The 25963-nt window shown below is 40.0% G+C and overlaps 1 protein-coding gene and 1 non-coding gene across 2 annotated transcripts in view; both read right to left on the bottom strand.

Moving 5' to 3' along the window:
- Positions 1-2574: 2574 nt before the first annotated feature.
- The window catches only part of LOC138745631 (thyrotropin-releasing hormone-degrading ectoenzyme-like), a 54670-nt gene continuing 31281 nt past the window's right edge, over positions 2575-25963 (bottom strand). Inside the window, exons 8-19 of the mRNA XM_069902853.1 lie at positions 25412-25477; positions 23402-23589; positions 22274-22362; positions 20161-20294; positions 20009-20064; positions 16434-16581; positions 14512-14609; positions 8370-8477; positions 4620-4787; positions 4383-4523; positions 4168-4249; positions 2575-3356 (exon numbers count right to left, since the gene is read on the bottom strand). Of these exons, the coding sequence (XP_069758954.1) occupies positions 3213-3356; positions 4168-4249; positions 4383-4523; positions 4620-4787; positions 8370-8477; positions 14512-14609; positions 16434-16581; positions 20009-20064; positions 20161-20294; positions 22274-22362; positions 23402-23589; positions 25412-25477 (1422 nt within the window). The 3' untranslated portion in view covers positions 2575-3212. The remainder of the gene's footprint in view (positions 3357-4167; positions 4250-4382; positions 4524-4619; positions 4788-8369; positions 8478-14511; positions 14610-16433; positions 16582-20008; positions 20065-20160; positions 20295-22273; positions 22363-23401; positions 23590-25411; positions 25478-25963) is intronic.
- Positions 16314-16416, bottom strand: LOC138746399 (U6 spliceosomal RNA). The gene has a single exon (XR_011346938.1). It is a non-coding gene; the product is annotated as a U6 spliceosomal RNA (small nuclear RNA).

The raw sequence follows: 25963 nt of genomic DNA on the forward strand, positions 1-25963 counted from the left end.
TGCGGAACTTCAAGCTGCCTCCTGAGACCTCAAAAATAAACTGCAAAAGGTAATTTTCTGGACAAAATATTATTACAATTAAAAGATCATAGTTTTCTATTTAAAATGGTTTTCATTTAGCAAATCCCCAATATTATAAAATGAGGTAAATTATAGGTTTATTTTTCTTTTCTATGTATTCTGCAAAATGCTTCTCAAATTCTGCAACAATCTGTGTTTAAAAACCATGTTTGACTTCCATTTATTGGGGCATTATGCATATTATTTCAATTAATTGATACTTCATCAAGTTTCCCAATGTTGATTGTCTGTCCTTAACAGTCACTGTACTTTTCATAACTTAATTATGTTTCAGTATAAGTACTTTGCAAAATAACAAAAAAAAAGTTAAAATTTAGCATGCTGGAATGCTGCAGGGATGGATGAGAATGTGTTAGCACAGTTGTTAGATTTAAGGGCCAATATCCAGACACAGATCTAGAGACAACCATTCAAATCTCAGCATGGCCTCTGGGGAATTTAAATCATCTGGAGTTAGAAATGGAAGCATCGTTTGCGTAACGATTACCCTAATGCTCTTACAGCGCCAGCTACCAGTCTGTAAGGAGTTTGTACATTCTCTCCTTGTCCGCATGGGTTTCCTTCAGGTCCTCTGGTTTCCTCCCACCCTTCAAAGCTTACGGGGTTTGTAGCTCATTTGGGTGTAATTGGGCAGCGTGGGCTAGTGGCCATCGCTATGTTGTATGTTTAATTTTAAATTTATATGTTAACAGGACCTGCATTGGTAACCTTGCAACTAGTAGAATGAAATCTTCCAATTTTAATAATGTCCTTCAAGGAAGTAAATCCACCATCTTTACCTGGCCTAATCTATTAGTGACTCCATACACCATCAAGATGGTTGTCTTTTAACTATACAAGGACTATTACGAATGGACAACAAACACTGGTGTTGCTAACAACATCCACGGGCTGTGAATTTTAAGAGAATCTTAGGTTCCTGGATGCCTAAAAATCAGGATAATGAATTTAAAAACAAACATGTCATAGGTCTGGGATGGAATACACATATACATCCGTCTTCTTTGCATCTATTTGACACCCAATTACTTGTGTTGGTGTGAACTGACTTTAACCAGGTTTTACTGCAGTAACTGGTTTCAACCAAGGTTTAGGCACAGGAATTTTATGTTTTCTCTCTCTCTATATATTGACCAACATGTTCACTATAGATCTCCAACAGTAATTGGATCCTGGATTTCCTCACCTCCAGACCACCACAGTGAGGAACGGTCCATCAGCATCAAAACACCATAGAGCTGCATTCTTAATTCCCTGCTCGACTCGCTTTACACCCATGACTGTGCGGCTCGATAGGACAGCAACACCATCTACAAATTTGTTGATGATACCACGGCAGTGGGTCGTATAAGAAGAGGCGAGGAGTACGGCATACAGGAGAGATTAAAAACTTGGCTGGGTGGTGCACCGACTACAACCTCGCACAGCAAAGGAGCTGTGGGATTTTAGGAGGGTAAACAAGAGGTCTACAATCCATTCATCTTGGGAGAATCAAAGGTGGAGAGGATGAGTGAATTTAAATTCATGCAAGTCACCAGCTTGGAGGACCTTTCCTGGACCCAACACACTAATTTCATCGTGAAGAAAGCATATCAGTGCCTCTACTTGCTCAGGAGTTTGCAGAGATTTGGTAGGACATCAAAAACTTTGGCAAACATCTACAGATCTGTAGGGTAAATTGTGCTGACCAGCTGCATCATGGCCTGGTATAGTGGCACCAATATTTCTCAGTGGAAAGCCCTGCAAAAAGTTAGTTGGCACTGCCCAGTGTATCAGAGGGTAAACTCTCCCCACCTTCGAGAAAGGGTACAGGGAAAGCTGCTGTCAGAGAGCAGCAGCAATCATCAAGGATCCACATCACCCAGTACACGTTCAGATCTCGCTGCTGCCCATCAGGAAAGAGGTATTGGTGCCACAAGACTCGCACCATCAGGTTCAGGAACAGTTGCTACCCTCACCTTCAGACTCCTCAACAACAAACTCAATCAGGGACTCTTACATTGGACATTATTACTGAATTTTTTTTTCTGTATTGCAGTTGGTTTACATTTATTACTTTATTTACATTTCTCGCTTTTGTATACATGTCTTTTCTTGAGTCGTTTTTTGCACTATTGATAAGTAGAAATTCTCCTTGGCCTGCAGGAAAAAAGCATCTCAGAGTTGTATGTGATACCATGTATTTACTCTGATAATAAATCTGAACTTTGAACATTGGGCTATCGTTCCATTCTTATCTCATCACCGTCACATAACTATAGCTAATATTTTATCACCAGGCATGAGGGAAGAAAATGTAATTAAGCTGGGCTAGAATTGATTCAGTCATATCCTGCACAAGCAATTCTAAACTTTGAGAATTTCTTAAGGTAGTCAGGTACTGTATGGAAAACTGAAAACTCAAGTGGAACGTTGATCCAGGGATTGAAAAACTGAGGCACCATTGCATTATAACTTACTGTACAAAATTTTATTACAGAGTTAAAAGCTCAGTTTTCTGTTTAAAATACATGTGCGATAGGTTTTCATTTAGCAAAATCCCCAATATTACTAACATAAAATGAGCTAAATTACGGGCTTTCATCTTTTGCATGTATTCTGCAAAATGCATCTCAAATTCTACAACAATTTGTGTTTAAAAATCATGCTTGACTTGCAATTATTGGGGCATTAAGCACATTATTTCCATAGGGTGCATTAATTGATTGCATCATTAAGTTTCCCAATGTTGATTGTCCTTAACAGTGCTTTTAAATATTTGCATAATGCAACCATGTTTCGGTACAAGAACATTGCAAGATCACAAAACTGAAAATTTTAAAAGTTAGAATGCTGAAATACTGAAGGAACAAAACAACCACGCATAAATTACATCTCGACTCATATCGTTCTTTACTGACTGTTAATAACATGCACTAGCTGTAAACACATTCTTTGTCCCATTAAGCTGTGACTAATTTTTAATGCAGACTCTGCTCTTGTCATCAGGAAAGCGCAATCTGCAGAAAAAATAAGCAGTGGAAAATCTGTAGGACTGTTCTTTTTCCCTCTTCTCACAAGAGAAGAGGAACTTTAAATAGTACAAATGCATCAAAGTACTTCACACTACAATTATTCAGAAGTGTTATAAATTAACTGTTCAGGGAATTCCTGAGCCAATGGAACAGTTCATCCTCTAACTGGTCGTGCCATCGAACGTTTGCTTCCACAATTTCAATGGCTTGTGCGAATGAGGCATCTTCTCCCTTCCTGAGATTCTTTACAAACTCCTTCAGCTGCAAAATTGGAAGCATGTTATGGCATTGCAAAAAAAAACTGAGAAGGTAAACAAGCCTAGCTTGAGACATGGAGTACATGCCTGATGCATGTGCCTGATATAGTAACATGTATGCATTGAATTGCATTCTGAAGTTCACTTACATGGGCTTCAGAAGCAACGTTTATTGTCTGTACATTACTACGTTGTTCATTTGGCATTTACTCTTGCTTCCAACCAAGTTCCAGACAATGCAGAAGATAGAGCCACTATTATATGGAACAGGTAACACTCTCTACTAGGGTTCAGTGTTTTTCTCAAAAGTACAGGTCAAGTACTCCTTCTCCGAAATGGATGGGACCAGAAGTGTTTTGGATTTTTAATTTTTTCATATTTTGAAATACCTTTTAAAAAATGCACTCATTCACTCAGACTTAAAGATACATGCCTTCACATTACAATACAAATATTTACAGATGCACAAATTAACTGAAGTAGACATATACTGAAAAATCTACTCCAATAATGTACTATTTACGACTGCTTAGGTCCCGTTCTCCGATTGGGATTTCTCAACTCTATTAGTATTACCTGATGGGATCACGAATGAGAAAAGTTTTGGATTTTGTAAGCCAAAATGGCATCAAGCAAAGACCCATCACTACTATTAAAGGCTATTTTCGTAAAAGCAAAAACCCATTCAAATTTATTTCGGATAGCGAACACAAGTTTCTTCGTAAAAGCCAATTTGTGTAATGCGAGTAATTGTAAAGTGGGGTGTACCTGAATTCAGATAAGAGAAAATCTTAATGGGTGTTGGAATCATTTACCTCGTTAAGTTCAATTTCTGTACTCAGAAACTCTGTCACACCGTTGATGAGCCTAGAGATAATAAACAAAGCTTCTCCAAATCTGTAAAAAAATTATGACATTTAAGTCACCACATATTCTGTTCTTAATCCATAATTTGAATATGGATCAGATTTTAAAACAATTTTATCTTTTTCTAATGAATCATTCCATGGAATATTCCCAAATTATTTACCTTGAATTAAACATAGACCAATTATCTTGAAACATTTTCCAGGCCAAGTCTCGACCGTTTGGAGATTTTGCCACATTAATTATAACTTCTAGGGCAATCTGATCGGGAACCAAATGGGAACTCAGTGATAAATTAAGAAGCCTTAAAGAGAAAACATTTATATCAGTTCATTCAATTTTTTTTTATTTTGGAAAATAAGTAAGAGATTTTGCAGTTTGACAGTCTTTAATAATTAACCTGTTCAGCAAAAAGGTATTTTTGCTGCATGCCAAAGACTTCAGTAGAATTTTCCTCTCCAGAATCACAGTCGAGGATTGGTATTTGTTCCAGAGAAATTCCCACACGTTGTCATCCATGAGTGAAATCCCAGTGCAATACACAAAGTCTCTAAGATTAGGTGGTATTCTGAAACACATCATTGTAAAACGTTAGTATGTACAGAATCATATCCAAAGCATTCCTTGTTTATTAATCCATTAATAAAACAAATTTGATTTTAAGTCTGAAATTTGTCACCCATTTTGTTTGCAATTATACTTTGGCAGAGGTGATAGTGACAGCATTGTTCGCAAGTGTGGAGAGGATTGTGTAACTCTGTCAATCTGGCTCTGGTGACCACACTACCAGAAATTATTGAGGTTAACTCAATAAATACAATTCATTTGCAAAAATCCTTCATACGCTGCATTTATTTTGTTGAGAGAGTATCCTGCTTTTATTGGGACAAGCTGCCAATCTCTGCTTTCAGAAGAACCTGATTTTGCTATGTAATTGGCGATGTGCTCCTCGTAAATACATTCCCTACCCCTGCCTCCAATTCTTAGTTGTAAGATTGATGTTCACTTCATTTTCAATGATAGAAACTCTATTTCCCTCCTGTTATCATTGATTCCCTGCTGTCCTAACAGGACTTAATGGATGCGAACAGTGCTCATATAATTTAAAGGCAGGGTCCATCACAAATAAAACATCAGTCTTTTTAACGATTATTCCATCGGCACTTCCAATAAGACACGCTTAATTCACAGTCCATATTGATCTTTCACTGTGTAAGGCCATGAACAAATTCAGCACAGCTGATGACTGCGAACTGCACATGAACTAAACAGGCCACAATTATACAGATTTAAATGTTAGCAAAATACCTTTGCAATCTCAGGATTTAATAAATATATGCATTTATATAGTATTTCTCACAATCCTTTCAAAATACACCAGAGCACTTCACAACCAAGATTCAGAAATAAGAAAGATGCAACCATTGTGCAATAACTATGATTGGGTGAAACCACATGCCTCCCGATAGCTAGCAGAGATAGAGGAACAGATAGGTAAGCAAAATATGGAAAGATGCAGAAGTAAAAGAGTTGCTGTGGTGGCTGACTTTAATTTCTCTGATATTGACTGGGACTTCTTTAATACCAGACGCTGAGATGGGGATGAATTTACTAAAATGTTTTCTGGATTTAGAATACGGAGAAAGATTCAGTAGACTGGATCTTTATTCATTGGAGCGAAGAAGGTTGAGGGGGGGATTTGATAGAGGTATTTAAAATTATGAGGGGAATAGATAGAGTAGATGTGAATAGGCTCTTCCCCTTGCGGGTAGGAGAAATTGGAACGAGGGATCATAAGTTAAGGGTTAGGGGGCAAAACTTTAGAAGTAGCATAAGAGGAAGCTTCTTCACTCAGAGAGTGGAGGCTGAGTGAAATGACTTTCCGGAAGAGGTGGTTGCAGCAGAGTCAAATTTTGTCATTTAAGAGGAGGTTGAATGAGTACATGGATGTGAAGGGGTTGGAGGGTTATGGGCAGGGAGCAGGTGGATGGAAGTAGTGGAGTTCACTGAAATCGATGTAGTCGGAAAGGGCCAATATGGCATGTTTCTGTACTGTAATTGTTATATGGTTATATGGCAAGCTCTCCACTGGCCACCATGACAGAGGTGCACCAAAGAAGAGGTACAAGGACTGCCTAAAGAAATCTCTTGGTGCCTGCCACATTGACCATCGCCAGTGGTGATAGTGACAGATGACCGTGCATCTTGGCGCCTCACAGTTCGGCGGGCAGCAACCTCTTTTGAAGAAGACCGCAGAGCCCACCTCACTGACAAAAGACAAAGGAGGAAAAACCCAACACCCAACCCCAACCAACCAATTTTCCCTTGCAACCGCTGCAACCGTGTCTGACTGTCCCGCGTCGGACTTGTCAGCCACAAACGAGCCTGCAGCTGACGTGGACATTACCCCTCCATAAATCTTCGTCCGCGAAGCCAAGCCAAAGAATATGGTGAAGTATTACCAAAGGTAATACTTTTGGAAATACTCCTCTTTACAAAATGGAGTCTTCTTTAAATATGTCAGAACTGTTGGCACAGTATGTGGGAACTTTGCAAGGTAGAGTTCATCAAGAACAGTCGCCCCCTTCCAACTGCACACCTCATATCATATTGGATAAAAGATGATGGCCAGCACAAATTTTTAACACTAAACATTGGTGAATTTGGAAATTGTATATATTTTTAACAGTTACAAACTTCAATTACCTGAACCAAATGATTTTTCTATTTGGGTCATCAGATTCTACCTATTAAAAATATTGGCTTTGATGCTGATGTACCAATTTGTAGATGCAAAGCTCTCTGCAATACTTCACTAATATCTGAGAAACTATCTGACAGGTTTTGAATTCTGAAGGGAATGTGTAGTCTGTGATCAATGTTTACCCAGTGTTCAGAGCTGATTATTTCCTTCCCTAGTGGCACTTTCCGTCACATATCATATCCATGCACCAGCTTTGATCTGCTGCAGTTGATAACTTTCAATATTAAACAAAGAGTCTCTGAGAAAGAAGTCTGTTTCTTGGCCGTCAGCTGCTGTTATTCGATGTTGTTACTTCTCATTGATTTACAACATACATTTGAAGCAAGGAGTGTCACACGTGCAATGCCCCAGAAGAAAAATGAATCTCTGCCTGTGTAAGAGTAGAACACGATAAAATGCAAATCACCAGCCCTATGCACAAATTAAGATGCTGTGGAAGAATGAGCAGCTAAAAATTCAAGAGCTTAAAAAGGTACATTCAAGCAGACATTCTCAGGGAGGGGAGGGGCATGGACCAAAATCTTGAATATTTTTAATGTAGTCAGTAGAAGTACGGAAACCAACTAAACATGACTGCTTCACAGTGAAGGGTGCCCATAAACTATTAGCAGAATCCTGAGGGGGCCATAGCCAAAATAAAATGGCTGCATTCAAGTGAGGGCTGCGGAAGGATCGGGCTAATTTTTTGCAAAGGATCCTGAGAGCAATACTCAGTCGTCCACATGACTCAAAAATCATGAGAAATAAACACAGTGACAACTGGATGCTCAGACTTTACAGGTGTAGTTAATCCGACTGAAGAGGAAGGAAGTTAAGGGATGTTGGCGATGGGGTACAGACAGCAGAATTAGAGCTTGGTAGCCTCAGGAATCAAAACCATTGCAGATGGCAGGTATGCCAGCTGGGTTGGATGTACAATCTGTTGACCTGGTAAGGAGCTTGGAAGAGAAGAGGCATTAGCCCAATGGGGAATATTTTACATTTGTAGCATGTTCTCATTGATTTACAATGTACATTTGAAGCAAGGAGTGTCGCACGTGCAATGCCCCAGAAGAAAAACAAAGTTCTGCCTGTGCAACAGTGGAACAAGATAAAATGCAAACAACCAGCCCTGCTACATGGGAGATAGAAATGGAGATCTATCGAGCATGCCATCAGGAACATTCAGAGCAATGACCATCACACTGACCTTGGACTTCATGGATGTTGTGCATGACATTGGATTTTAGATGATATTCATTTATGTAACATACTTGAACTGGTCACAAGATCTAAAAATCAAACTTACATGAAATATCACCATTCCGTCACTGTCTAATAAATTGGACACCTTTGGTCTGGAAGTCCTCCTGCACAATTCTAATCTAATCTTTAAAATATACATACCTGTTTTGATCCGTTTCCATCCATTCTGAAAGAAGTAACTTTGCTTTCTCGTGGCAGAGAACAATTCCAAACTTACAAGCCAAGCTAAGAACCTCTCGCTGCAGTTCCCTGTTTGAAAAGAAAAGGGGGTTGAAAGGTTTTTGCATCCGTCATGGAACGCTGATGACCTGAAAGATAATTTCACATGCCTCCTGTGGCAAACAGATCTTGAAGTTTCACAAACGGGAAAACTGTTTGTCCCATGGAGACACCAACTTCTGCTTCCAAACACATTCAAACGATGTTATTAATGCAAATCTGGCCGCCATCGTCTTATCACATCACAAGGCTGCTGGAGAGCAATGTGAGCACATTGGCAAGTTCACCTGCTCCCTCCCAAGGTTTCAGGCAGATGCACTATTTTCAATCATCAATTGGTTTATATCAACCATTTAATGACACAAGATTTACACCGGCAAAACCTAATGCTACTTTTATAACATTTTTATTGCTCTTCAATACAAGCGCAGGTCTAAATTCAGGAACTTAAGTAGCCCTATCATTCAACTCAATCAGGCAGCACCTAAGGAGCCCTCAGAACTGTTCAGATAAAAGTTTGACTTTGACTAATAGAAATATTCTGTGAAGGTGATGGAATTGTAAAATCCAAAAGCTGTAGAATGCGAAGCTAATGTCAGTTCATTGCTTGAAATCAGCAAATGGATAAACATCTTCTCCTTTGTGTTTCAGTGATGGTTTTGAGGGGATAAGCAAGGGCTCATGTGGCCACTAATCATTTTTATGGAGGGGCCCCACTTCAAGGCCGACTCCATAGGCAGAGATAAATGAGCACTTGCCTTCTTATAGAGGAGGCCTAAAAGGGCTGCTGCAGTGTGACTTTTACAAAGAGTGGCCCCCTGGTGCATCCTCCGGAGATGATGGAGGCGGGGCAACTGGTGCTGTAGCACCGCCCATCAACATGACAGCATACATATGCGACGAGCAGTGGCCATCTTCATTACCCATAATCCCTCGCGAAGCTGGGAAACGCAAAGCGGTTCCAGCTGCATGGGTGATTATGGATTATGAAGACAGCCATTAATCCTTCTTCTGCCAGGTGTGGCCCTTCCAGCACACCGAGGGACTCTCCCCCCAGCACCTGTGTGGTGTTACTGCTACAAGGTCCTGAGGAATGGACACGGAGAAACAGAGCCAGGGAGTCCGATGGACAAAAGAGGGGAGCAAAGAGTCAGGCTCGGCATGCCGGAGGGGCAGCACCTGGCAGAAGAGCTGGAGGAAGGAGCATCAGGTTTTATTACAGGAACCTCTTTTTGTTTTAATGCGGGATTAATGACTTGGTCCCTAGTCATGGGCTGGCAGCATCATCGTAATGCCGTCAGCCCAACCTTAGCCAGCCGCTTGCAGCGGCAGCACATTTATGGACCCACTCCACCTCTGCAACCAGCCTGAGGAGGGATCAAGAGTCGGCATCTTGGGAGGGAGTCACGTGATGGAGTAGTGGCCGGACAGTGAACTCCAGCCCTCTCCAGAAAAGTCGGGAAAAACAAAGGAAAACACAAAGGCACAGAAATAAAAGTTACAGAAAAGTGAGTATAAAGGTGCAAAGAAGATGGCGACAAAAAAAGAAAAATCGAAAACAACGGTAAGAAGAGAGGAAGAGAAGACAAAGGAGGAAAAAGGTGAAGGCCTTACCTGTCCGAAGAGGCCCGCTGCGGAGAGAGAAACCCGCTCCCTCAGGTCGGTAAATAATGGACTACAAAAATGGCTCGCAGAGCCGAGTAAAAGTGCGCAACTGCGCATGCGCGATACTTCGCGCATGCGCGATGCGAATGAAAAAAAACACACCGACGGGAGGGGGGACCAGCTGGGGAGTCGACCTCCACAGCTGGCAACGACAGCTGCAGAACACCTGCAGCAAGAAGAGACCACAGAAGACAATGGAAACAAGAAAGAAGAGGAGGAAAGGGCACCAAAGAAACAACAGATGGTCAACCCAGAGGAAGAAGAGGAAGAGGAAGAGTACAGGGAAATAGAAGAAGAAAAGAAAGGCAAGATAAAGGATATACTTTCTCTTATTAAAGGATACATGGAGTCATTTAAAGAATGGCAAACACAGGAATTTAAGGATTTAAGAAAAAGAATAAACAACACAGAAGAGAAAATAAATAAAATGGAGATGACCTTAACAGAAATGGGAAAGAAAATGGACAAGATGGAAGAGCGGACAGTAGCAGCAGAAATGGAGGTAGAAGACTTAAAAAAGAAATTGGAGAAATCTAATAAAAAAACTAAAGAGACACAAGAACTACTAGCTCAAAAAATAGATACAATGGAAAACCATAACAGAAGAAATAACATAAAGATAGTGGGCCTTAAGGAAGATGAAGAAGGCAAGAATATGAGGGAGTTTATAAAAGAGTGGATCCCTAAGACCCTAGGATGTCCAGAACTACAGCAAGAAATGGAAATAGAAAGGGCACATAGAGTATTGGCCTCTAAACCACAACCACAACAAAAACCAAGATCTATTGTAGTAAAATTCCTAAGATATACTACAAGAGAAAAGGTACTGGAGAAGACAATGGAAAAAGTAAGAGAGGGCAACAAACCACTGGAGTATAAAGGGCAAAAAATCTTCATTTATCCAGATATAAGTTTTGAACTCCTAAAGAAGAGAAAAGAGTTCAATACAGCAAAGGCGATTTTATGGAAGAAAGGGTATAAATTTATACTAAAGCATCCAGCGGTATTGAAAATATTTATTCCAGGACAACAAAACAGACTATTCTCGGATCCAGAAGAAGCACGAAAATTTGCAGAACAATTACAAAAATAGACTGAGGGAGGAAGACGGGTAATGAGAGTTAAAATGATCACGATTGATATGGATGTGGGTAAAGACAAAAATAGACTGAGGGATGAAGACGGGTAATGAGAGTAAAAATGATCACGATTGATATGTATGCGGGTAAAGAGGTATAAGAGTGAATAGAGACAATGAGCATACATGAATGTATCTGTACTTAGAGGAAAATATAGATAGTATAGACAAGAATTAATAAGGGAAGGTAATGGAATAGAGAGAATAAGGAGGGAATTAAAAGAGTGACCTTTGTGACATATGAAAAGTGAAATCTTTTCTGGGGGAGGCGGGGTGGGGGGAAATAGCGGTCACTGCAAAATCAGTTGACGCTTGCGAGTGGATTCGCAAATCCAAATGGAGAGGGGAGATGTGGTTGTCCGACAAGGGATAAAGGACAACTCAGGAGGTGAAGGGGAGATTGGGGATAAATAAGATAGAAATAGGAGAATAAGGAAAATGTTGGATGTTGTAGAAATGTTGTCTTATAAAGAGTTGAAAATAAGAAAACAGAAATGGAAAAGGAGGAAAGGTAATGATGGAAAAACGGAAAGAGAAGATAAACAAAATATAAAAGGGCTACGCTGAACTATATGTCTTTAAATATTAATGGAATACATAACCAAATTAAAAAGGAAGAAACTACTAAATTTAAATGAATAAATGTATTCCATTAGAAAAAATAACATATAGGTTAAGAAATAATATTGAAATATTCGAACAAGTATAGGAGCCTTACATTAAATACAATAGCGAAAACCTACCGGGGACAAACATTACCTAAGTTGATGGAAGGAGAAGGAAAGAAAAGAATGGACTCAGTAGAATTTCTGGTGTAATTTTGTTGAATGACAACATTGTCTGACTGGCTTAATGCAACCTAGATTGTATACCTAAAATGGATGAGGGGGGGGGGGGGTGGGGGGGTGGCTTGGGAGGAGGGGGGTGGAGAAAAAGTCACTGTATATGTGTGAAAAAGAAATAGTGTATATCATGGCTAATGTGATTTATGGTGTGAAAAATTAAAAAAATTAAAAAAAAAAAGAGTCGGCATCTTGGAGCCACGCGCTAAGCATTTATGGAGGTAGGCTCAGGCGGCTCGAGGGTGGAGAATATCTACCTTTACAGTCGAATTTTTCTCCTTAGTAAAAGGGCTTACTGAAAGAGGCCACTTAACCCACTGGTAACCAAATTACTGTCACTTCCCATTCTTGGCCTCAAAGCTTTATTGATCGGGCTCAAACTGAATCAGATATCAAACAATCTATTTCCCTTCATCCTCTTTAAATTACCACACATGAAGTCATAATTATAGAGCTGAGAGATAAAATTACTTCTGCCTCTTGCACTACCTAACTACAGTTTAGATATTTAGAAACATTGACTAAGTGGGAAGGAGTTCATGGCTAGCAGTATAATTGTGTCCAAAGTGATAAAGTGAAATCAGTTCGAGTTAACTCAAGTGTGATGCTCACGTTATGGCAGCAAGTTACCGATGTGAAAGCACCAGTACTCTGAACACTCATTCAGAAGGCACTTCATGAAATTCCACATAAAAGGCCAGTGGTAAAATTGGGACCTTTGAAATTAAAAAAGTTAACTTGTATTCGGTAAACAAAGGGCCATAACAAATGATATTTTTTTAAACTGGTTGGCAGTGGCATTGCCCGGGAATCAGTCCACGTCAGAAGTATAGTTGTGACATGCAATTGGGCGTGTGAGACAACATTTCAAATTTTGCCAGGGTCATTAAATTAGGAAGAGTGCAAACAGCAAGGAGAATATTAATTGGACAAATCACTGATGACATTGAACATGGAAATTGTGGCAAGGTAAAGATTGAAGAGAGCCAATATTGGCTAAATGGCTCAGTTCTAGAGGGGGTGCATGGACAGGGGATTTAATTGATTTTTGTGGATAAATATTTTAATATGATGGGACATATTAAATTTAAATTTAAAATTTAGACATACTGTGTTATCCAATTACACCCAATTTATCTTCAACCCCCGTACGTTTTGAAGGGTGGGAAGAAACTGGAGCACCTGGAAGAAACACATGCAGACACAGGGAGACCCACGCAGACACAGGGAGAACGCACATCCTCCTTACAGATAGTGCCAAATTTGAACCCGGAACACTGGTGTGATAATAGTGTTGAGTTAACCTCAATGATTACCATTCTGTCCACAGAGAAGTTAACAAAGCATTTGATATCCTGCACTTGTGAAGCAAAGGTTGTAAAATACAAAATTAGAGCAGCTACATTAAACCTTAGTCAGATGAGAATACTGCATCTAATTCCAATCACCAGGCTTTAAAAGGGATATAAATGTCCTAGAGAAGATGCAGAAAAAATGTTTCAGGTGGAGAAATTGTGGACTGTACACACCAGAAGTGTTTGTGAGGAGAACTGATGCGAGATTGTAACAATTTAGATCAGGCCAATTTCGGGCACTTCCTATTCATAGAGACATTTTTGAGATAAAGAGACACAGATTCAAGATGGTAGGCAGAAGTCAGAGTAGAATGTGAAGAAAGCATTCTTTGAAAGGTATGATGATCTGGAACTCATTGCCTGTAAGGGTGGCGGAAACAGTCAATAAGGGGGAAGTGAAATAATATTAGGGAAAATAACCAGCAAGACTCTGGGCTGGGACTGATAGCATCATTCTAAAGGAGTCACCGTGGGCTTAACAGGCTGAATGTACTTTTGTGACAACACAGCTTAATGAATTGTCATGTTAGCTAGTAGTCGCTCAACTCCAAATGTGGTGATACCAAGGAGTATTCACTGTAGCATTCTTAAAACAAAAAAAATTACACAGATACTAAAGTCATTCCTATTATAGTCAACCCAGAATAAAACTAGACTTGGGGAATTATCAGTACTGAACAACCAACCCATTACATTTAAATTATGGGATGTAACTTCACTTTTCAATTTCAACCATTAATAACCCCAAGTCCTGACATCTGCAACAGATGAGATTCAACAGTGATCCTTGTAAATAACTTCCCCATCAACAGAGCATCTGAGTAGTGTGACCCCACATCCACTAACATGATTAATATTTTCCATTCAGTTGAAATGCTAGTGGGCTAGAAATTCATCCTCTTGTTAAATGTACAAATTAAGCATCTCGATCATGTCTGAAATTCAGTTCCATTCCATGAAATACTAACTACCTTGTGCATTTAGTTTGCAAAACAGAGGATGAACTTTTATCCCTGCATTTATTTCAATACAGTGTTAAACCTTGTACAGTAAGTGATTTTAACTTAGTCTGATATGATGCTTGGACAACAGAACTGTTTAATGCATCTTCTGGCCATCCCAGGAGGTTGTATATTGGTGCAACTTGCTTCAGAATATATTGCTGAAGAAAGAGGAAAAGCAATACAAGAGCATTAGTTATTTTTAATCAATCCAAGTTAATAATTAACATAGTGTCAGTAATTGTTTTTTACATTTAAAATTTTGACATACATCATGGTAACAGGCCCTTTCAGCCCACTACTCCATGCCAGCCAATTAGACCCAACTGACCTATAACACCAGCACATTTTTTTAAGGTGGGAGGAAACCACAGCACCCGGAGGAAACCCATGCAGACAAGGCGAGAATGTACAAATTCCTAACTGACAGCATCAGATTCGAACCCAGGCCTCTGGCACTATAACAGCATTGTGCTAATTTATTGTTTTAAGCTATGAATACGCTGTGGTTTCACATTTGATAATTACTCAGTAATACTTAGGATTATATCCTGGCAATACTACTAATCTGGGATAAAATGTTCACAAACTGAACTCATATCACAGTTTGGGAGCAATGAGAAAGAATTTTGATGCATATGCTTGTGCTTGTCTGGGACAATAAACGCACAAATCTCACTTCTTCCCATTGTTCCAATTAGTTAACATTCTCTCTTTAATGTCATAATTAAGTCTTGATTACCTCTCTGTAGTTTTCCAATATGCCATTAAACACTTCATAAAAATTCCCTCATATAAATAAATGTACACCGTATATTTCAGCGTATGTCAAGTCTTGAAACCGTCAGAAAGCATTCAAAAATCAGGGGTCAACTTATAATCCAGATACAAAAACATAACCTTAAATTCAACTAAAAAAAAACACAACGTAGATTCAGCGTTTAAGTTGACCCTGGAAGTACCTCCCCAACTCTAGCACCGCCACTCCCCGACACCTCCCCACCGCCAAGACAATGGTACAGCCCGAGGTCGCCACTCCTGCCTGGGAGCCCAAGGTTACTGCTCCTGCAGCCCGACACTACCACTGTCTGTAGGCCAAGCTCCCCGCTCCTGCTCAGTAGGCCGAGGAGACATTACGTAGCTGCCGTTCCCAGCACTCTTGAGCAGCGAGGCGACTTATTTGATGCGGATGGCACAGCTTCCAATGTTAAGAATGGAGTTGCCGTCGCCGACTCTGGCTGCAGCCGAAGCTAAAGACTTGGACCCAGATCCGTTTGGCATCTTCCCGACCAGATGCAAAAGTTTTGGTTTTTTTTTAAAAACTTACTGGCTTAATTTACAAATTTGGTGATTGGGTAGCAAAGTTTGGGTTGTTGCTGGGAGACCCGGACACCAGGCTCCACATGTTCTTTGCAGAAAATTGGGAGGTTGACTGATACACCTGAGATATGATATAAACCATGAAAATGAGGCTGAAAATGGGGACCCAACTTATCTGAAGGTCGACTTATACATGGAAATATATGGTGTTTTTTTCATTAATTTTATTGTTGTTTAATTCATTATGTAGTCAGAATTATAACCATCACACATCGTCAATTTGTAGCTTCATATTTTACTACATGTGCTAATTAAACTTTTAAGTAAAATGTCACCCTTGGTCACTAAATAGGTCTGCCTTTGTTTGCCTGTACTGACCTACTAACTTGATCCCCCCCCCTGATTTCAATAGAATCAATTAAGAGAAGGGAAGTGAACTGGAGAGACATTACTGCAAAAGTAGTGACCAAACACAAATTGTTACCCAAACATTTCCTACGATTCTGTTGAGTAAATAAATTTTATTTAATATTTAAACTTTTTTTTTTAATATGGAATGTTTCACAAATTTGCGAGTCATCCTTGAATGGGGGCCATGCTAATCGTCTCTGTATTGTTCCAATTTAGTATATGTGCTGAAGCCGGCACAATATTTAAACTCTTACACGAAAAATGTTGTGCTCCTTGTTCCGATCCACAAGCCTGTCCAAATCGAGCAATACATTACTTGCAGCATGCCATGGAAGAAACTCTTTCTCCTTATAAAGATACTTTATAATCTCCAGAGGAATATTCTGCGGTAAATAGCCAGCTCTACGCAAAAGAGAGAAGAACTAAACATGATTATGCATGCACTGTAAAAATCTGAATGTATCAAATGACTACATTTCAAACAATTCTTGTTCAGGAAAGGAAAATCTGTAAAAGTGGTTGAGCTTGTTAGATGCTAGTCACATTAAACTGCAATGTTATTAATTATGCAATCTCAGTTTTTCTGTCAGATATTGATATGGCAATGTTTTGCCAAGGGAGGTTATAATCTGGAACTCACTGCAAACAAAATCAGTCATTGAAAAAGGATGGATGACAAGGACTGATAAGATTGATCTACTAGAAGCTGACAAAGATTCGATGGGCCAAATAGTATCCTCCCATGATTTGATTCTTGGAAATTCATGTTTATCATTACTGCCTGAATGATGTGCATCGATGATCGGCGGCCGAAAGGAAAATCAAAAATACTAGTTTCTCAACTAAAAGCCAGCAAAGTCTAGTGCGAACTTTGATTCCTTCCTGATTCAACCTTCAGACAGGACTCGAAACAGGCAATCTGAAACCATACCCAAAACAGGGAAAAAAAACTTTTAAACATGCAAGGAGGAAACCTGCACATGTTCAGGGATCCTGACTGCAGTTAGCCTGAAGGACCATTATTGGATGGTTCATATTTTGAAAGATCCAACTGCCTAAATTCTGGAGGAAAAGTCACCAAGAAAGAACAATATAGAGTCATGCAAACATAGAGCTTGAAATTAAGCCTGTCAGCCCATCATGTCCATGCCAATTGTGAAGCATCCATCGACACTAGCATCAGGCAGAAGATACACACGTTTGTAAAGACAACTTCCAGATTCAAGGACAGTATCCTTTGTACAGTTAAATAGCCTTGTACTGCTTTTCTGTGTACCCTGCACTTTGTCTTTGTAACACTATAACTCCACTTTCATTTTATTATTGCACTACTTGCTGTACTTACATGCGGGTTGATTCGCTTGGAATGCACGCAAAACAAAACATTTCACTGTATCTTAGTACACATGACATTAAACATTTCAAACAATAATTCTCCTTTCAGCCTGGACTTATTTTTCAATGGTCAGAAAAGGGAGCTGCGATCTTTGTTCCATTGTCCCCAATAGCATGTACATTCCTTCACTGGGTCTTGTCAAATCATCTTTTGAACAATGAGGCCAGTTGGTATACTGACTTTAGAAATGGGCAACTTGACAAGCAAGTGTCCATCAAACTGAGAGCAGCCAAACTTGAAACAGTCCACACTGCACCCATCTGAAGCTAGGCTGAAATGACTAACCCACATAATATAATATGGTGGGTGCTGGCACTTCTTCACTGTTAAGTAACATCCAGGGAGAGGAAAGTATAGTGACATTTCAGGAATATTAATTGTTTCTTTTGCTTAGGTTTTTCAGCGCAATGTGAACAAGATGAAGGAGACGATCATGGACTTCAGGACCAGGAACAAGCACCCTCCTTTACTCATCAATAACTCTGTAACTGAGAGAGTGGAGAGCACCAAGCTCCTTGGCATTCACTTAACTAGTGACCTATCATGGACACATGACATCTCCTCACTTGTCAGGAAGGTGCAACAACGATTGCACTTGCCACCCAATTTACACCCCATTAACTTACACCCCTGGTAGGTTTTGAACGGTGGGAGGAAACCCACGTAGACATGGAGGGGGCCGGGATGGGGAAACGTACAAACTCCTTACAGACAGCACGAGATTTCAACTGGTCCAGTCCCGATCACTGGCACAGTAGAGGTGTGGAAATATTAGTGGAGAATGGGATTGCTCTGTGAGTTAACAGACTCTATGGGCTCAAATGCCCACCATGATTGTCATATGAAAATATTTGAGGTTTCCAGAATCGGAAATCTTCTTGAATATCTCGTTCCAGAATTTTCCTACAGCAAGCTCTTCAGCAAATAGGCTGCTGTTCCACTGAATAAAATCATTCTACATTTCTGGATCTAAATATAGCATCAAATACAGCAACTGTCATTCAAAAGCATATGAATTAACTCCTATCAGATTTGCTACAAGCAAGCCTTGAGGGCAGGCATAAGTCATTCCCACAAACTCTTCGACAAGGTTATGATTAAAGCAAAAGATCTAATATATGTGCACAGTACTTGATGACAGCAAGGGTCCCAAATGATAATACCTGTCACCTGAATAGAATCCAGACCTGGAAGCTCACACAAACTGAATGCAAAGGCAACAAAAGTCTATCTGTATGAGTGAATGCTCTCACAGGGGACACTCACCCAAGGGTACAGTGTTAAATAGAAAAATACAATTAGACAGTGCCACGCATCATCCGTTACTAATGAGAACTGCATTTAAGAATCCTGACAATAGCACCAGAGGTCAGGATCAAATCAAAATTGCTGGAATTTTAAGTCTGTACGACTGTGCTACCCAGAGCAATGAGCAAGTGTCTGACGCTTGAAGTAACCTCAGAATTTAATACATAGACAATATTTTTTTTATTTAATTAAGACAGACAGCACGGTAACAGGCTATTTTGGCCATCCTTGCCGCCCAAATTACACCTTAATCTACACTCCCAGAATATTTTCAATGGTGGGAGCCCCTGGAGAAAACCCACGCAGACACGGGAGAACGTACAAACTCCTTATAGACAGCTCGGGACTCGAGACCCTCTCCAGAGCCGATCACTGGCGCTGTAAAGGCATTGCATTAATGGCTATGCCAACTCCATGAAGATACACAATCCTGAACAAAGGCTTTATAAATCACAGTACTGGCAACTTGGATGCTGGAGCATATGATATACTTCAGTGCAAGATGTCAAATGCCCTCTACCATTAGAGATGCCAGGACTCAAATTTTACCTTGTCAAGTTTATTTCCATCTGATTGCACAAATACAACCAGATGAATCAGTGTTCTCTGGTCCTCGGTGTAAAACATGCAGACACACACCAGACATAACACATACAGACGATACATCCGCAGGACAACTAAATAAATCAATATTGTTTCGTGAATAGGAGAGTCTCGGATGGTCCGTCTGAGCCGTTCCTTTGGCTGTTCAGCATTCTCACTGCCCGTGGGAAGAAGCTGTTCCTCAGCCTGGTGGTGCTGGCTGATACTCCCGACGGTAGCAGCTGAAATGATGCTGTGTGCAGGGTGGGATGGGTCCTCAATGATTTTACGCGCCCTCTTCAGACAACGATCCTTGTAGATCACGTTGATGGTGTGGGGGGGGGGGGGGGGCAGGGCGAGTAGGGAAGGGGCAGGATGGGTAGGGAGGGGGTTCTCCAGTGATCCTCTCTGCCACTCTTATAGTCCTGCGGATTTACCTCTGATACATTTCGTTGTACTGTAGAGTTCAGTGTAGATTTAGGCTAGTGTCTGGAGTTGCACAGATTCATTAAATAGCTGATATTGCATGAAACATTAACATACCTGGCCAGGTTGAAAGCATCATCAATCAGACCTGCTCGATTTCCAACTGAGATCACCTGTCAACCATAAAAGAAAATGATTTACCACCTAAAAGTACACCAGATGTTTGTGTTTAGAGCAGAATGACCAACACCAGAGTGCACGTTCCCTACCTTGGGTTTGATCATGAGCTGTTCGATTAACAGCCGCCAGTTCCTCAAATCATAGTTAACCCGAAAGTAGCCAGTCTGATTAAGGTTTCCTAAAAACCAACTACTTTCATCCAACTTGTTGATCTGATGATGTTCTGTTCAATAAAAAAGGAAATGGAAGGTTGCTTCACTTATTAGGATTATCTTCTATTTGATACGAAATTATTTCAATGAAGAAAAAGCGTAAAACCTTGAGGTCTATTCACTAAGACCATGCTGCAGCTAATTTCCAAAATGTCAGGATCCTTCAAGTAATGATGAAGTTGCTAACCAAATAATCTTCAAGTTCATTAAGATTGTTTGGGTGATAAGTACACTCCAGAACAAATCCTTAGCTCTACCTGGGATACAATGCAAACACCCAACCACACAGTTGAGGTCAATATTTATCAGATGAGAGGAATAAAACATTATTGAAATTGGCAACATGGCATCAGGCAAGAGTTTGGAGGCAGGAAGGCTGTATTTCTCGAACATGATGGAAACCACAGCAACTCTCAAAGACGGCAGGTTCTTTGTTGAGAAATACAAATGAATGTTTCAAATAAATTAGAACCAGAATATTTATCTCAGTCACTTACAACAATGTGGGAACCAGGTGCTTGATTATCAAGGTAATTACCAGCTCTGGCTAATTATAGTATTCCAACTACATGTCATCAACATTGTCAGTTTTAGCAAATCATGTGTTTGGGGTGAGAATGAGGAGCTATTGGGCAATTAGGCAAAAACCCAAAATGTTGGTTCTGTATCTTTATCATTGCAGCAAAGAAGAGGTACAAGGACTGCCTAATGAAATCTCTTGGTGCCTGCCACATTGACCACCGCCAGTGGGCTGATCTCGCCTCCAACCGTGCATCTTGGCGCCTCACAGTTCAGCGGGCAGCAACCTCCTTGGAAGAAGACCGCAGAGCCCACCTCACTGACAAAAGACAAAGGAGGAAAAACCTAACACCCAACCCCAACCCACCAATTTTCCCTTGCAACCGCTGCAACCGTGTCTGCTTGTCCCACATCGGACTTGTCAGCCACCAACGAGCCTGCAGCTGACGTGGACATTACCCCTCCATAAATCTTCATCCGCGAAGCCAAGCCAAAGATTGCACTGTTTGACCAGCCGAGTTTCTCCAGCTTTGTGGTTTTACTTCAACTACGGTGTCTGCAGACTTTCACATTTTACATTTGGCCCGTTTAGCTCCCAGGTCTTACTTGAACAATACACAACACTCTCCAATCAAAAATGAAGTCAGGGGCAACAATCAGATTTGGAACCCATGAACACCAATTCCCCGTCAGAACACTGCCCAGAGCGTCAGAATTGGCACTGGGTTCTAATCTGCAATCATAGAAACAAGACGGAGAATCTAATCTAAAGTGAATCCTCTTCTGTCTGCTTTCAAGTATATGGAGCTTTGTCTAAGGATCAAAATTCCTGCACAACTCCCTTCAACATTATAAGCCCCAAACTATGCTATTTCTGGTGAATTATAGGTTAAAATCCTGACTCTCTCTCAATGTGAGCTACAGAACAACTGGGAACAGTAGTCCAGGAGCAGTTTCATCTTCGAATGTAACAAATAAGATGGAGAAAGGGAAAATAGTAGATGTCAATTAAATCACATGATTAGCACAGCGGTTAGCTCACCCGCGACCTGGGTTTGAATCCGCCAGTGTCTGTAAGGAATTTGTATGTTTGCGTGGGGGTTTCCCCCGGGTGCTCTGGTTTCCTCCTACATTCCAAAAATGTGCGCGGTCAGTAAGTTAATTGGACACACAGGTGGCATGGGCTCTGAGCCAGAAGGGTCTGTTACATAACCAAAGTTTCGGGCTCGAGCCCTTCATCAAAGTATGATTATGGTTCTGTACCTTTACATTTGCTGCATAAACGACACTGCTGAGCTTCTCCAGCATTTGGTGATTTTTTTCACTTCAGCCACGGTGTCTACAGATTTTTGTGATTTAATTGTGCAGTGGTATGTCATTTCAGTGAAAACATTCTTGAATTATTTCTCCAAAATGTGAGCCAAACCCCAGATTTACTGTATAATCTTAATATATCAACATGCAATAATACCTGTTTTATTGTTAATCCATATCATTGCTTCTGTTGAGATATGGCTTAAATTTCCTACAGCGATTGTGAGAGGAATTTTCCACAAATAGCTGGAATATACAAAAGCGGCTATTGTTAAAATAAACTGAATCGATATCTTCTCTCTGTCCCGTTAAGAATCGTTACCCTGTTTGCATCGTGCCACCTACTATCAATAATTTCTCCCCCAAGAACTGTTAAATAAATATGGAGTGTGAAACAAACATAGACACTTTCAAATATCAGACAAATAAATTGTGGCTAATGTAATCACGCCTTTCAAATGTGCTTGGCTATCCAAAACCAACTGAAATTACTGAACCCACCTAGAAATCCCCAGAAATTCAAATATCAGCTTGTGGCCCTTGCACTGCTAAATTGATTTTAAATTTTAATTAGTGTCTTCCTATTACAGTATGTTCCAAAACAAAGTCACTTATGGAGCCAGAGAAATTTGGAATACGACACTTAGCTTGTGTATTTGGTTTTATGCTCTGATAGTAATTTGCAATCATCTATACAATGAGGTACCATCATCTCTTTAACCTGAACACTGGGCGCAGGTAATGGCTTGTTGAAATCAAATGCACGGATTACTTAATTCTATTCAAACATAAAGTTAAGCTCATGAATAAGATCTTTTCTCGTGACCTCTTTCATCTCTCAATCAGATTTAGAAAGTTGTGGTGTATATTGAACACACTTCACTGGAATGTCAGTCCTGGCTGCTAGTGTGTTACATGGTGGCAAGAAGCATGTTGTTAGCTTTTTCCAAAATTGGATCCACAATAAATAATGGAACAGAACGTCAGAATCAGAATAGAAGAGGCTGTTGCTCTTTTATGGTACATTCTGACTGGAGATTAATTTCTAAGCAAGCTAAATCTCCCATGTGGTAGAAGAGCTAAATGTCCAAAATAAAACAAATCAGTGACTGAATTAACAAATAATCATTTGCCCCCCACACCTCCCCATTTATGTTTTAAGTGCAGCATCTACTGTATATACATTATCTCATCTCCCAGCACCAGCGGAGTCATGCATAAGTGGCAAAAGCTTTTACTTGGTATGTCCTGCCTACTCTCCAATTTACCGTACATGATTTATTACCTGTTATTTGATGAAGCTGGAGTTGTTGATTTTCTATTGAGGTCATAGATGAAGTGTTCTTGCTTGACTGTTAGAATATCAACATTCCTCTCATTCCTCACAATGGTGACCACAGGATAACCCATCTGTAATGTCCAACAGTCCATGACTTCTTTGATGTTGACATTTTTCCCAATTTTCTGCAGAGCCTGTGTAATGGCAGGAGAATCAAAATCTGAAGCATGCCTTCAGCAGGAGACAGTCCATGGGGGGGTGGGGGGGGGGGAGGGAGGAGGGAAAGGGAATGAGTGTCGGGCTTGAGTATATATGTAGGGAGTTTTGTGAAATATTATACATTTCTTTGAAGCGCTCCTCCAAAAGTGGTCATATTTAATTTCCAGCACTCCGATTTTCAGCTGAAAATATAAACAGATTGTAGCAGATTATCTGACTTGCAGAAGAATACCCGTTCAGTCCTGATGCAAGATCTCAACCCAAATGTGAACAGTTCCTTTCCCCTCATTGACACTGCTCAACCCATCAAGTTCCTCCAGCTTCAGATTTGTTTGTTGCTTCAAATTTCATCATCGACAGTCTCCGGGCACCCATTGTAATTTAGTTTGTGCATTTACTAAGCTCTTCACTGTAATAAATTTGTGGTGTCTTATCTCTCAAGCTTTACTGGATGTTTTAAATAACAAGGAAACTTTCCATTTTTGGTAAGGACATGATTGGGTTATATACGAATACATAACAGTGTGTTTCACTGACATAAATAATGTTCAAACTTTAGAAATTGCTCAATATGTATGACTTCACATATATTATGTGAACCTTACTGTGAGCCAGAGATGAGAGAAAGTTAAAATTAGAGGAATCAAGGAGTAGGTAAGAAGTAGTCATTAATTGTGCGATCCATAGCAAGCATAAGTAGAGTTATTTAAATTGATAACCAAGGGATTGGCTTTATTTCCATCTCATGACCATGCTCGTTGACAAGTAAACTTGAAAGGGTTCTCAAAAAGGTTGTCCCAGATATGGGCAACAAAAAAAAATGCATACATAAGACTCAAGTTTTCTGATCAAAAGGCGGAAAAACTGAGAGGTTCATCTTGTTCCTCTCTCCACAGATGTTACTGCACATGCTGAAGGCCCACAGCATTTCTATCCTTACTTTAGATTCTCATGCTTTTGTGTTCAGGAAAAGATGGTTTGTGGCTTAAGACCCCATTAAAAACTCACAGACCACATCTAATAAACTAAGGCATCTTCAATATGTTTTAATGCAGAACTACAATGTTAAACAGGAAAGTCTGCAGACACTGTGATTGTAGTGCAATACACAAAAGTGCTGGAGAAACCCAGCAGGTCATACAACATCTACAGGAAGCTAAGGGTGACCAACACATTGGGCCTGAGCCCTTCCTTAGGGTCTGAATAAGAAGCAAGCAAGTTCCTGAATAGAAAGGTGGGGGGGTGGGGGAAGAGGATGGAAAAAAGGGCAAGGGGAGGAGCACAGGCCAAAAGGCAAGAAATCATAGGTTGATATAGGAGGGAGGATAGGGGAGAAAAAGAATGAGAGAGAGAGAGAGACACGCACACACACAAAATAGCACTCATATTCACTACTTCAGATCTAAATTAGTTGTAAAATGCTGCTCTCCTAGTACATGCAGTAACTTCATCATTTGAAATCAGGTGTACGAAATCTAGTGCATTCCTCATGGTAAACCCAACTGCCAGCAAAAAAAATTGTCAAACTCAAGCTGTGCATGCAAAATGACAAAGATTTACAGGTAATATCAACACTAATTGAAATGCTGTAGATATAAGTGTTTGAGCCCATTGATTTATTCCATTGTAACGTGTGTCCATCAGTCAATGAGGAATGCTACAGGATTTCCCAATGATAAGCATTGTTCCCATGTCAATGCAAGTTGCATGACATATGAAAATTTCAATGTAATATTGGCATAGTTATAATTTGACTCACACTAACCCTGCATAGTTTTTTTTTATATATAAGTTTACCTCTTTAAGTTTGCTCCAGAGGTCGTTTCTACCAGCATTGCCATACATGTGAGCAGCTAAAAAATCCTAGATTAGTAATAAAAAAAGATTCAGATCAAGAGCAGTAGAGACAATTCATTCCATCAAAGTACAACTGGTGCAAGTACCAAATCACGAGCACTTCATATTTTTCCAGACAACCCAATCAAGAGCATTAACTCAATTACTGAAGATGAAGGAAAATAGCATGAGTGATAATTCAATTCTTCTTCCAAAAATATGCTCCTCCATTCTACTTGATAATGACTAATTCAAAGCCATTGATTTCAATTTGAAATCGACTACAGTGAATTGTAGTTAATTTATTCTATTTCAGGATCAAGTTCATGCAAACAACTATTGGGCACTGGTGCCGTGCATGTGGAGCTCGTCACCACAGAGACTTATCCAAAATGTTCCTCATCTTATCAGACTTTGTAAGAAATGTATCTGACAAAGATATTGCCGGCGGATCTACTATTAATTTTTAAGAACCTTAATACTGTAGAACCTAGATTGTGCCACAAGTCCACC

The sequence above is a fragment of the Narcine bancroftii genome, chromosome 11 (assembly GCF_036971445.1).
Source record: "Narcine bancroftii isolate sNarBan1 chromosome 11, sNarBan1.hap1, whole genome shotgun sequence".
Lineage (NCBI taxonomy): Eukaryota > Metazoa > Chordata > Chondrichthyes > Torpediniformes > Narcinidae > Narcine > Narcine bancroftii.